The sequence below is a fragment of the Aedes aegypti genome, chromosome 3 (genome assembly GCF_002204515.2).
Source record: "Aedes aegypti strain LVP_AGWG chromosome 3, AaegL5.0 Primary Assembly, whole genome shotgun sequence".
In the NCBI taxonomy this organism is placed as follows: domain Eukaryota; kingdom Metazoa; phylum Arthropoda; class Insecta; order Diptera; family Culicidae; genus Aedes; species Aedes aegypti.
In genome coordinates, this window is record NC_035109.1 from 69,705 (window position 1) to 82,854 (window position 13,150).

At 34.9% G+C, this 13,150-nt stretch overlaps 1 protein-coding gene across 2 annotated transcripts in view; it reads right to left on the reverse strand.

The window, feature by feature from the left end:
- The window catches only part of LOC5566683 (nephrin), an 80,561-nt gene that overhangs the window by 14,610 nt on the left and 52,801 nt on the right, over positions 1-13,150 (reverse strand). For both annotated transcript variants that reach the window (XM_021855759.1, XM_021855760.1), the window contains exons 3-6: positions 9,188-9,329; positions 6,499-6,645; positions 4,777-4,838; positions 3,553-3,797 (exon numbers count right to left, since the gene is read on the reverse strand). In XM_021855759.1, the coding sequence (XP_021711451.1) occupies positions 3,553-3,797; positions 4,777-4,838; positions 6,499-6,645; positions 9,188-9,329 (596 nt within the window). The remainder of the gene's footprint in view (positions 1-3,552; positions 3,798-4,776; positions 4,839-6,498; positions 6,646-9,187; positions 9,330-13,150) is intronic.

Genomic DNA, 13,150 nt, shown 5'->3' on the forward strand with positions numbered 1-13,150 from the left:
ATAGAAATCAGAATTGAGCACTATAAAAATCGAATGTTTCCTCGTCATATACTAGTATTAAAATCTAAAGGATTCAAAGTAATCAATCGGTGATTGTTTTTCCAACTAATAAAATGGCTACCATACTAAAATCAATGGAAATATCGTTCTGTGACTAATTTCGGTCCATATAAAATGCATGAAAAAAAAATTCACAAATAAAATATTTTAAAACCTTCCGACAATATGGACCGATTACTGATCTCTAGCGAGAAACAATCTGATCTACATAAAATTTTTAGAATCTGCTAGTTCAGACATAGCGGTGGAAGATGTTTTGGGTTGTAAAATTTAACAAAATGTTTTTTTCTACGATGCAAACCAATGCTGTTTTGTGTGTAGTCAGGTTAGGTTAGGTTAACTAATTTTTTGTTTAGTGCTATTTTACTTCTTCTTCGTTCTGGCGTTACGTTCTTATTGTCTGCTCTTTCAAACTATAGTGCTTTGATTGTAGGGTATAGTAGGGCGGTCCAAAAATAAAAAAAAATATTTGAAAATCCATGGGAAGTTGGGTACTATCCTTATGCTAAAAAATACCATCCTTATGATGAAAATAGTGTAATGTGAATTTTAATTTAATGTAATTTAAAGGTGGCCCAAAGACAATGTGGGGTTATATGGAAATTAGTATGGAGACATTTTGAAAAATGTGTTACTCTGGTTTCCCCTACTTGAAGCATTTATCCTAGTGCGATTCGATAGCTCAATTCAAATAAGGAGGATATCTTCTGTTGGTAAACATCCTCGATCGTATCGACCCAAGATGATCTCAATATGATATTGTTTTGTAGTTGCACAACTTGCCACTGAGCTAAAGAAGAGCGCTATGAAAGGTGGGCTCGATCAGAATACGATTGCATGTATTGCAGTATTAGAATGCATATGAAGACGAGTGACGTCATGACAGAGCTCCTGCTCATTTGGAACGCGAATTTGTATGTCAATGACAGTTCGCCGCTGTTTTAGTTTTGACGTTGACACCATTCTTATTCAAATTCAATCTGACTAGAACGAGCTATAATACCTCGACTTGTTCTTACCTGGGAGGGAGGAACCGATACGAAATTTATGTACGTCACAGTGAGCTGAGATTCTGCTGTCACGAACTGTCACCGTGAGCCCGGATATTAAACAATGGACAAACATGATAAAAGCGCGTAATTGATCAAGACATATTTTGGTATTTCATCAAATTTAACAAAATAATCTATTGAGAAGCTACTCATGCTTATTCAAAAGTAATGTCACGATAGTACGTTTTATTCTGTTGGAATATAAATTATTCAAATACGCATCATTTTACTTTTTCCAATAAAAACGAGAATGAAATGCATAGAAATCTTAGGCCCTTTTTCCATGCTTGTCCGTAAAGATCGAAGGTACACAACAAAAGAAAATTAGCGATTTTCATCAAGTCTGCATTGATTGTCGTTGGCAAACTGGAGTTATCTTGCAATTCGGAAAACAATTGTATCCAATTTCGTGTGTAGTATCGGTGCCTCCCTCCCAGGCTCTTACTTAAACAGTAGGGATTCGCTCGTTGAGGTTCCACTACATGGGATGGCTTGATAGTTGGTTTGTTCACTGGTTGGGATAAATCACAACTAAAAAGCACTCCAATGTCAAAAGTTGATGTCAAAATGTAGGCTTTGTGGCCGTGCGGTTAGCTGCGTCAGTCGTTTAAGCGTATTGTGCCAGGAAGTGTGGGTTCGATTCCCGCTCCAGTCGGTGGAAATTTTTCAAACAAAAAAATCAACATTGGGCTACTGGGTGTTTCGTGTGTTGTCAGTTGCCTATTGTTTGTAATTGTTCAGTCTGTGTAGCCTTGAGCTGAAGACGGTGTAAATTGAGAAAAATAATCTTAAAGTCTAACGCTTTGCAATTCTTTAATTCGTGAAAATTTTGATTCAATATTTGCACACACATTTGGGTTACTTCCAAAAAATATGGTGTGAAGCGATAATCATAAAAAAAACCTAATTAAAACCTCCAATAGACCAATTTTTTTATGGACGAAGTACACTTGGTTCACTCTGACTGAACCAAAGAACAACGTTCAGAGCGATAAAATATGAATATTGATGATTTTTTTTTCTAAATTTGGACAGCATGGTTTATTATATTGAGTATCATTTATATGATATATTCTACTATTTAGTTGTTGTTCAGTCCTGTTCAATGATGTAACGAGCCCTTGTAAATATTTTCCAATGTTTTTTTATGCATTAATTTGAAATTAGTAGTTCACTTTGGTATTATGCATGTGTTATTTATACAAATTTAGGGTATTGATTTTTGGTATTTTACTTTCTAATTCCACTTTATAAAGAACATACTATGCTGGTAAATAAATTTAAATTTGCAATCCTATCTGCTTAAGATTATGAAGTTGAATATGAAATTTTTCGGCGAGTAGCAAAGTTGTACATCTGCTCTGCTACATTGTATCTGCTCTGCTCGATTTGTATTCATTTAAATGGAAATCTGGGTAGAAAATTTCATAAACATAATTGACCGAATTGCTTCGAAGAGTCTCAATCAAATGGTTTGAATTTAACGTAGAAATCTAAAAAGAAAATCGATATTTATGTGGTATCAATCACGAGAAACAGATTCCAATCAATTTTATAACCTCCCAACAGAACTACTCCTTACCATGCCGTATTTATCTGATATTCTATATCTGTAATGAGGGATCATTCAACAATTGCGTCCTTCATTAAGAGGGTGGAGGAGATGTTATGAAAGTTTGATAGTACATGTAATAGGTATTGGAAAAAGCGTGATAGGAAGGAGGAGGGGTTGTCAAGAGATCCTCAATAACGATGGACGTCATTTTTCAATCGTCTAATAGGTATTGGAAAAAGCATGACAGAGGATGGGATTATTCAACAATTACGTCATTCATTAAGAGGGTGAAGGAGATGTTACGAAAGTTTGATAGTACATGTAATAAGTATTGGAAAAAGCGTGATAGGAAGGAGGAGGGGTTGTCAAGAAATCCTCAATAACGATGGACGTCATTTTTCAATCGTCTAGTAGGTATTGGAAAAAGCGCGTCAGAGGAGGGAGAAGGGATTGTCTAGAAATCCTCAATAACGATGGACGTCATTTTTGAATCGTCTTCAAGTCGTTTCTTTCATCACTTGGTTCGATGAAAACTAGTGGGAATTAAGTATTGCCGGTATGCTTAATGCTCGGTGGCAATTCTGCTCCAGAGGTTAATTTGAGGTGTTTGTTGTTACAACTTTGTGGTAGATTTTTATTGGTTTTTCTTTCTCGCCTCTTCTACGAAGTTGTAATCCATTTATAGCTTACCGTGTAGACATCTCATAGCCATCGCCCCCATACGTTGGCTTACTTTGTTCGACTGTTATTAGTTTTTTACGACTTCTTTTGACTGATAAGTAGCTGCGGTATCGGTTCAGTTCTGTTTTATGGACTTTGATGTTGGCTCGGTTGTGTATAATGTGCCATGATTATAAAATGTATGAACGATATTAAAATACTTACTGCATTTAAATCACTGCGGGATAATTTCTCTAAGTAGAGAACATTTTTGACCGTTCCATCCGGAAGAATCATGAAGGAATCATCTAGCAAGGCATGCTCTTTCCACCATGTCACTTTGGGCGTCGGAATACCACCACTGGATACGCACGTTAGGTTAATGTCGGCATTCTCTCTATAAGGACCAACAGTATTGTCCATAACCGCGGCTCCCAATTCATCTAAGATAGTCACTTTGGATGGAGGAACTAAAATAAATAGAAGAGATTATGTCAGATCATTAAGCTATATTGTTACAGATAATTTTGTTAAGAATATCATACATTAAAATGGTTCAAAATTTTTAAAAGCTTGAGAATCAAATCTCCCATATCTTTCTTACCTTCACAACCATAAAAATAGTGTTCTGTGAAGTTTCAACTTTCTAGGTAGTGAATTAAAGGCGGCCCAAAGACGATGTAGGTTTATATGGGAATTAATATGGAGAAATTTTGAAAAATGTTCCAAATACGTTAGTACTGGAATGTAAGAACAAACTTATCATCCCATATCCTCAAACTATAAGGAAGAAATATGCTGAAGACAGCAATTTAATCCAACGGATAGGAGAAAAGATATTCATGAGTTGTTTTTGCTATTATTTAGCATATGTGATTATAGCCCTGCAAAAATCCTGAACAAAATTAGCTCAAAAGGGATTCGTTTCTTCAGCAACATCCTTCATTGAGGTTTGAAAAACGAGTTTTCACTATGGGGGATAAGTTTGTACTTACATATTTCCAAATTTCTTCATAGTAATTCCCATATAAACCAACATCGTCTTTGTGCCACCATTAAATCACCGCCTAGAAAGCTGAAAATTTTATGAACAGAATAAATGTTTTTAATTTATGCGGTATTAATTAAAAAATCAAAGATTTGAACCATTATGAGAGCAACTTTCAACCGATTTAGTTCCTGTTTAGTAATTTGTAATTTGAGCATCAAGCTGTATTTTAAATTGTATTTTAATTTTAATGTATTATTTTTAATTGTTTGAATTGTACATCTTCTTTTTCTTTGTATTACAAACATATAAAAATTCAGAAACAAGCTTCAGAGCTACAGACAGAGTAGAATGTTAAAAAAAATCAAAAGGCAAAAAATCGAATGAATTTAGTTATTTGAAGAAGAGCACAAGAATGGCAACCACTGATGTCTAAGAATGAATCGAAAGTTATCACTTACCGAGTACGTCTAGGTCTATCCGACAATTCCTGGTGGGAGATTTTTGAAAATCTACTCGACATCTGTGAAAAACAAAATATTAGACATAAGTTCGAGAACTGATACTCTTACTAGAAAGTATGAAAGACTAGGTAGGATACGTATCCAATTCTCTGCACTTTTGATACATTTCGAAAGGTTTTTTTTTAAGCTACAGCGCTCATATTTGATAACAATATGCTTCATATATAAGTGCAAGTTATTGATGAATTACATATAATTTGAACGATAATTCTAAATGAACTAGTTTTTCGATTTCATTCATTTAAAGGCACGTAAGTGAATGACACTTTACGGAGCATCTTCAAAAAAAAAAAATAAATACGAGACAAATCATCTATGATAAACTTCCACCAGGTTAAACTTCACATTGTAGGCTTCCGCTATACTTCTAGTGTATTAGTATCATACGCACTTGAGATTGATATCCTACGTCTCCAGTGGTAAATCAAACACCCGAATGAATCAATCATATCCTCCGCAATAGACTTACGCGAACCATTAACTTTTTTTCCAACGGCGTAATGCAATGGAAGTAGTTTTAATTGTGCTCGAATGAGAACTGCATCCCTCCTTTCAAAGCGAATAAACACTGTCATTTCATCCGAAATTGTGTTCGCTGTATGTGTCCATCATTGCATTGACTGATCACCGGTAAGCGCTTCAACAAAGATGGTTCGCTTTGATCACTGATATGATATCAGCCAGTGCTGGTTGAGTGGTATTTGGGATCGTTCAAATATTACGTAATGTACTAGGGCGAGGGAGAGGGTTCTCCGAAGTGTCCATACAAAATTTTTAAATTTTCCATCAGGGGAGGGAGGGAGTCTAAAAGTGACAAATTTTGAGTTAAGTACGTAATATTGAATCGTCGCTTTGCAGGAGAAGAAAAAGCCAATGTACGCTTAACTTGTGTTTCTTCACTGCACAATACTAATCGTATGTGACTTAATTTATTAGGTATAACAAATATTGATATGACAGCTGCTTCGGATTGATTCGACTTACACTGGTCACACTAGTCACCTAGTCACGATTATTAGTCACTCTGTTTACCATGCAAATCAAATAGGAATGATCCATAATAGTGGGTAGCTCGTAATACTGTAACTACTGTACTTTGAACGAGGAAGAAACGAAATGTACAAATAAACTCTGAAAGCAGCGTTTTATACGAGGAAACTCTTCGATTTAATCCACCGTGTAAAGTGTCTGAGTGATGACATATGTATAAATGAACAAGATTTTACTTAAACTTTTTCACTTAATCGTTTATTTCACAATTACACAAACTGTAGTGGGGTTTCTGGTTATCTGAGTTACTTGGTGTGCAATTAAAATATTTTGACTTTTATGAAAAAAAAAAAATGTTTAATAATCATTGTATATACAATAAACACCTAAGAGCATGCATTTCGGATCGCGTTAAGGTAACTTAAGTTTCAGAAGAGAAAAAGTATCAACGTGGATAATAGACGCACGCATATTTGACTTATATTGACCGTGAGCTGAACCTCAGAAGTCCAATTCGGGATACCATTTCAAAAATGGTGAATTTTCTTTGTTAGAATTTTGTTTGACATCTAATAGGAATTAAACGTTCTTAATCATCACGTTAACGGACTATTCTTACAATCGCAGCTTACGACAGCTGAAACAAGTTGCAACAATTGGGATACTTACCTATAAAGCCCAGCATCTTCCTGTTTGATGTTCTTTATCCTCAGCGCTGGCGGATTAGTTTCATAGTAGAAGTATGCCTTTGATTTTAGCACCGCTTCGTCCGACCAGTGAATTGCCTGTTGCAGGTTTTTGCCCCGAGCATCGAAGCTACGAAATATAAATAAAACGAGACGAATGTTTTCAATCATGATTTGCAAATCACAAAATTTAACGTAACATATTTTTCTCATCGAAAATTTGTGCGTTTTGCACGATGTCAACGTCTGTGTTAGAAATTTGGCGAATGTTCTTGAATAATAATTTAATGGGCCAAACAAACATGTCATGTACATGGATGTTCTATATTTTGTGTCAAATATTTTGAAGTAATAATATTCCAATAAGTTCTCAGACAGACACGTGTATTAGAGTGGTTCAAAAAACCGTTTTTGCTCCACACCGCTCATTCGATTCTAGATCAAATTCTGAGTGACCTCCCAAAATTTGAGCTCATTCGGATGAGAATTGAGGCTGCACAAGCCTTTCAAAGTTTATATGGGAATCAATATGGGAAAAGCAAGCAAATCATTCAATCGGACATAGCGTTGCCCGTGTGCTCTTGGGGACTAGAGCTGCATTGATAATGTAAGATACATTTATCAGCTACAACTTTGCCGAAGACCGTTTTCAAATCGGACGTCTCAGTAATTAGTTAATGATTTATATCCATTTGCAAATTCTTCTACAGTGCTCATTTATCTTCTGAACAGGCAACATTGCTGCATCTGGCGCGAAAGATAGCGCACGTGAATCATGGCTACTATGTTTTACTGCATATATCTAGTGGTGCCTGAAAAACAGCCAAATTATTATAGCCAAAGTTTTACAACTCATACAAAAATCAATATCTTATTACTGAGGCGTCCGATTTGAAAACGGTCTTCGGCAAAGTTGTAGCTGATGAATGTATCTCACAGTGTCAACGTAGCTCTAATCCCCAATAGCACATGGGCAAACACTATGACCGATTGAATGATTTGCTTGCTTTTCCCATAGTAATTCCCATATAGGGCTTGTGCAGTCTCAATTCTCATCCGAATGAGCTCAAATTTTGGGAGGTCACTCAGAATTTGATCTAGAATCGAATGAGCGGTGTGGAGCAAAAACGATTTTTTGAACCACTCTAACGTGTATTTCTATTTCAACCATAAGGTACCAATTCAATGTTAAATTTTCAATCAAATTTGCTCATAAATTCAAACATACACATACAAATGATTATTATCTAAAATAGAGCAAAAAATAGTCGGCCAGTATAGAAAATATTCTAGTTATGTGTTGATGCTCATGATGCTAACACACACATTTGTTTAACAATCAATTTTCTTGGTCTGAATCTCCCAATCTAACTGTGATAGAGCGTACCAGGGGATCAAACAAACAATCCACCATTTATGTCATTATTTCTCCGACATTGTCGACGACATCGTTATGGTATTTGGCCAATGATGATCAAACTGTTGCTGCAATGTATTGATATGATATGGTAGATCAATTTGGAAAATCGATAGTATTGGGATTGTTACTCCATGTTTCTAAGGCACATAAGGCGATAGATCAAAATCTAGAATGCCGTGAAAAGTGTATTGCGATCTGTGGAACCTTTTGTAGTACGTAGGAACAAAATGTAGTACCGTAATTTCGGGTGAAATTGATCATTTTTTCATGGTTTTTCTAGTCTGTTTTCTATAATGTTAACAATGCCAAACAATAAAATGCAGGAAAACAAGTACGAAGGTGAGCCTCATCGACTTATGTAGCGAAATTTTCTAACAAATGTCATTCTAGTGGTAACCAATACCTCTAAAATAAAAAATCAGAGGATCTCATTTCGGGGTGAAATTGATCATTTGTCAATGCCATTATTGTTAGTTTCCAAAACAACTCTATATGATCAATTTGAGCTCCCTGAATCCGAATATGCTTGTGAAGTTCTTAACAATGCAATATTTATATAAATAACGAATAGTTAAATTTCAAGAATTACGTGGAAAACGCCTAAATGTATGCAATTTCCTAAGGAATTCAATTATATCTAACAGAAATTCAATTATTTCAACCATATGAGCTAATTGGTACGAGTTTTGGTGATGAAATCTGGAAAAACTTCACAACACACAATTCTACAATAGTTACGACTTGCAACGTTCACTTACTGCAGCTTACATTGATATTTGTGCTCCATTACGAATAAATAAAATCGTGTGATACGATGATCAATTTCACCCTTCTGATCAATTACACCCGATTTTACGGACTACATTACTCCTTTTCGCCTTTGGTAAAATATCTTACGAGTATAATTTTGAATATTTTAGTCATATATTTGAATATTTGCCGTAACTCTGAATTAATTTACTACTAACAGTTAAAATTAAATAGCCTTTTTGATAATTGGTATAGCTATCACATAATTGAGCACAGTAAGATTGAGAAGTTCATGCAGAAGTTCATTGTTCTAATCTTAAACTTATTACCATAAATGTACAAATGAAATGTTTTGGACTATGTAAATATATTGCTAAAGAAAGCTTATACCGATTCATGTGAGTACTTAAAATGAATGATTTCATGAACTAATATGATGAAGTAATAAAATTCCAGCTTAAAGCTGTCTCGTACCCAGACAAACGGAGTTGTAGCAACTTACGAGTAAATTGGCTTGCTATTGCCTTCCTTGTACCAGATGATCAATGTCACCTTATCGTTCATCAGCGTCATCGTTGTCGGAAGAAGATCACACGGGAGGGATACGTCCAGCCCAACGGCTGTTTGCACTTCGAATAATGGACCTGCAAATGAGAAGTCGTAACAAATTTATTAGATTAAATCATTATTTGGAGTTTGGATAAAAATCATATTTGCAACGTAAGGTAGTCATGGGTCCAAATATAATAATAAGACCAATATGGGATAAGCTTAGCAAATTTGGAGTTCTTTAGATAATCTTAATGATATCGGTTAGTAATTTTTAACAAAATCTAGAGTGTTTTCTGCATTTAATAGCAGGAAAAAAAGTGGACAATTATTAGTAAAACAAATTGGCTCATGTGTGAAATTGTGACATGCACATTTTAGGGACACAGAATGTTGTAACGCAGGTAAATTTCTCGTTTGCTACTTATCTACTTATTGTTAACTTAAAAATACATCTCGCTTTAAGTATTATAAGGACGTAACTGCAGAGATCGATTTATTTTTATCAGTATTCTGTTCAGCTAATTACTTGGCCGGGAGACTATTTTCGACTGGCATTTATGAATCAGTAGAATATACTTATTGCCCTTCGTCATACTGCACCGTATAATGTTCCGAAAATCAACTAGATTTCGTGTAATAATCAAAAGAGTAAATCGACGAAGAGAAATCCATCATTGCAGATACGTCCAGTTCCGGATTTGGGCTTCTGGGGCCCGGGTCAGATCTCTTGACCAAGGGCTTCCCTTGATACAAAATGAGCGAAAACGCTATGCATAAATATGTATAGCGTTATAAAAATAAAATATTCGGAAATCTCCTAAAAATTGAAATATTTATCAGACCTCACTATACCATTTCGTGAATGTTGTGTAATAAATCATCTGTATAAAATACTCAAAAAGCCGCATATAATAGATGACGAGATTGTATTTTGTATGAAACGTTATCTATCTAGGCTAAAATTAAAAATGTTCCACTGCAGTGGAAATCAACATAAATCAGAATATCGATCTAAACTGTGCAAATCTCGGTTAAAGTTTGTTTGCTGGCATATCAGAAAAAGGGACGTTACTGTTTTAAATAAACTTGATTTTTTGCTGACATATCAGTTAAAATTTAGTTAAGGTACAGTGGGGGAAGTGTATCAGTGGGGTAAGTGGATCATTCGTCAATATTAAGCATTAATAGGGTCGATGTACCAATAGTCGCATAGCTAAGAACAAAAATTCGTATAAAATCGAAAAATAACGCTAGCGTCATTATTTTTACATCATCTGAAAGCTTTTTATCTTGGTTTTGTGGGAAAAATATGAAAACTACGAAAACTCAAATGTTTGTATTTATTATCGCGTGTGCCACTATAGGAATACTTGTGCCTATAGTAGCACTATTTCTAATTTCTGTTCCTATAGTAGCACTATCATCACGGTGTTGGCATAATACTTATCAAAACCGTATTTTTACAAAACTTTTATATTTTTCCTACAAAGTGTGGATCAAAAGCTTTCGTTTGATGTAAAAAAGTTCTTAATTCATCAATTATTTCCTATAATAAAAAATAGTTTCTCTCAGTAGTGCTACTATAGGAACAATAGGTTTACTATAGGCGCAAGGGAGCTTAAATTTTAAGCAAAACTAATTATTTCGATCATTTTTTGAACAAAATCAAGCTGTGTATCAATGGTACTTAGATAAATAGCTCCCGACCTTCATGTCAAAAAATGTTTTGAAAAGATTTATAGCAAAACGGCCGTAAAAAGCCACTAGTGCGACTATAGGGGACTGTCCACTAAGGGAACACCGACCCTACTTGAATATGTTGAATGTTTTCGCACCGTTGCTTCGTTTTAGGTTATATTCTTACGCCCACACTGATACTATTGCAAAACTAGTATCGTAATCTGGGGTAACATTGATCATTTTTTTTGAATATTTCTTAAATATTTGGTTCGAAAATGCAATAGTTGTAAATTTTATATTTTTAAAACAAGTACTGCCACCCATAGCTCGTGACTTTATACTTTATTTTGTTTTTTGAAAAGTTTGAGCATGTTAAAAAAATGTTTAAAGTGATTTTTTATTTGGCTGATATGGGGTAACATTGATCACCTATGTAAACAACGTTCGGTAATATTGAAAATGTCGTTACCTACTAAAATCATGGCCTCTGAAGGTCAAATGCTTACAAGTCATTTACTGTTTGAGTTATTTTATAATTAAAAACATCTCGAACCACGGAATACGCCTAAAGGTAGGCAATTTCCTAAGGGAAAGTTAGATTCTTAACAGTAATTCGGCAATGTTGCCTAATTGAACATACTTATGAAAGTTTTGACAACGGAATTGTTTTCAACGATGCTGTTTTTAGTAAGAACTGCATTTTCCTTGCTCATATCATTTGCAGAACTTATGTGAGACATGAATGTTTGGTAGTGTCATCCTTAACCATTGAAATCATTGTTTCGAAAAGTTGCCAAATTTACGCATAATGTAAAAGCAACTTTCGCAAAAATCTTCACTTTTATCAGCTCATGAATATAAGAAAGAGAAGCACCATTCATGATTTGGAAATGTTCCATCAATAAATGATAATACGAACTTTTTATGAGATGGGTCATTTCGATCAATCTTACCCCGCTGATCAATGATACCCCGGATTACGGTATTGAAAATTATCTGGTATGGAATACCTTAGTTTGATATTTAGTAGCAATTTCCTTCTGCTCGGGTAGCAGCCTAGATTGTTCAACTGATATGTCATTTCAATTTAATTTTTAGTTTTGGAGGTTCAAAATATAATTACCAGTGTACGGTACTCTAACATTTAATTTCACTAGAGTTTGTATCTTCCGAAAGATACGCGAATTTCGACCTCAACTATACTGCCCATAAACGCATGTCAGTCCCATGTTTGCTGGATTTCCTATTCACATGGGACAATTATACGTTTATGGGCAGTATAAGGCCGTCTTTAGCAGGGGAATAGCACCAATTTTCGGCCCATCCATACGATTTTGGCCTTCTTTTTATGGAAATCCGAAAATTGGCAAAGAATTCTTGTAGGTCGGATATAAGTGTAATTTTCCCCTACACGAAACTGAAGACGGCCTTACAGTTGAGGTCAAATACGCATATCTGTAGAAGGATATTGTTCGTTTTGCTGTTTAGAGAAAACCTACGTATGAAACACGTTATTCGAACTTGTAGAATGTTTCAAGTACAAATGACCCACATATATATTATAATAGTTGGTGGCACATAATAGTGTAACCCCTGCACAAAGATAGACTGCGACAACGGGTAGTACTGGTCTGCCCATAAAAACATAACTGTCCCATATGGAAAAAGTAAGCATTGAGAAAATAGCGCTCGAAGTTTGAAGATTGACTTCTCATACAAATGTTCATAATTTTCTGGTACATTTCTGCACACCATATTCCTCTTGTAGCATCGTACTTATTTTGCATCTATTAATCAGCTCAAAATATAAAATAGAACAGAATTCGCGTTTTGCTGTTGCTATTTGGGTTGAACGTCCATATAAAGATTGTTATGCCTTCTTTTTTCAATATGGGACTGCACCAACATAATATTTTTCCACAACATTTTAGAACAAATTGTGTTTATTTTCATATGGGTATTAAAGTACCTATAAACTAAACATATGACAATATGTTTGTTTGAAAATCCATATGGGACAGTTATGCTTTAATGGGCAGTGGTGGTCCTGCACAATTAAACCGATTAGTCACTGGACTCATATTTTCCAGAGAAACGAATCCAACTCGTGAACAGCAAATTGATGATGATGATGGTGGGAAACACTCTCAAGGTTGATTAGTGTACCCGACTGCTCAGTAAAAGGAGTGTCCGATATGAAGTGACCAACCAGAAAACGCGGACGAATAATTTG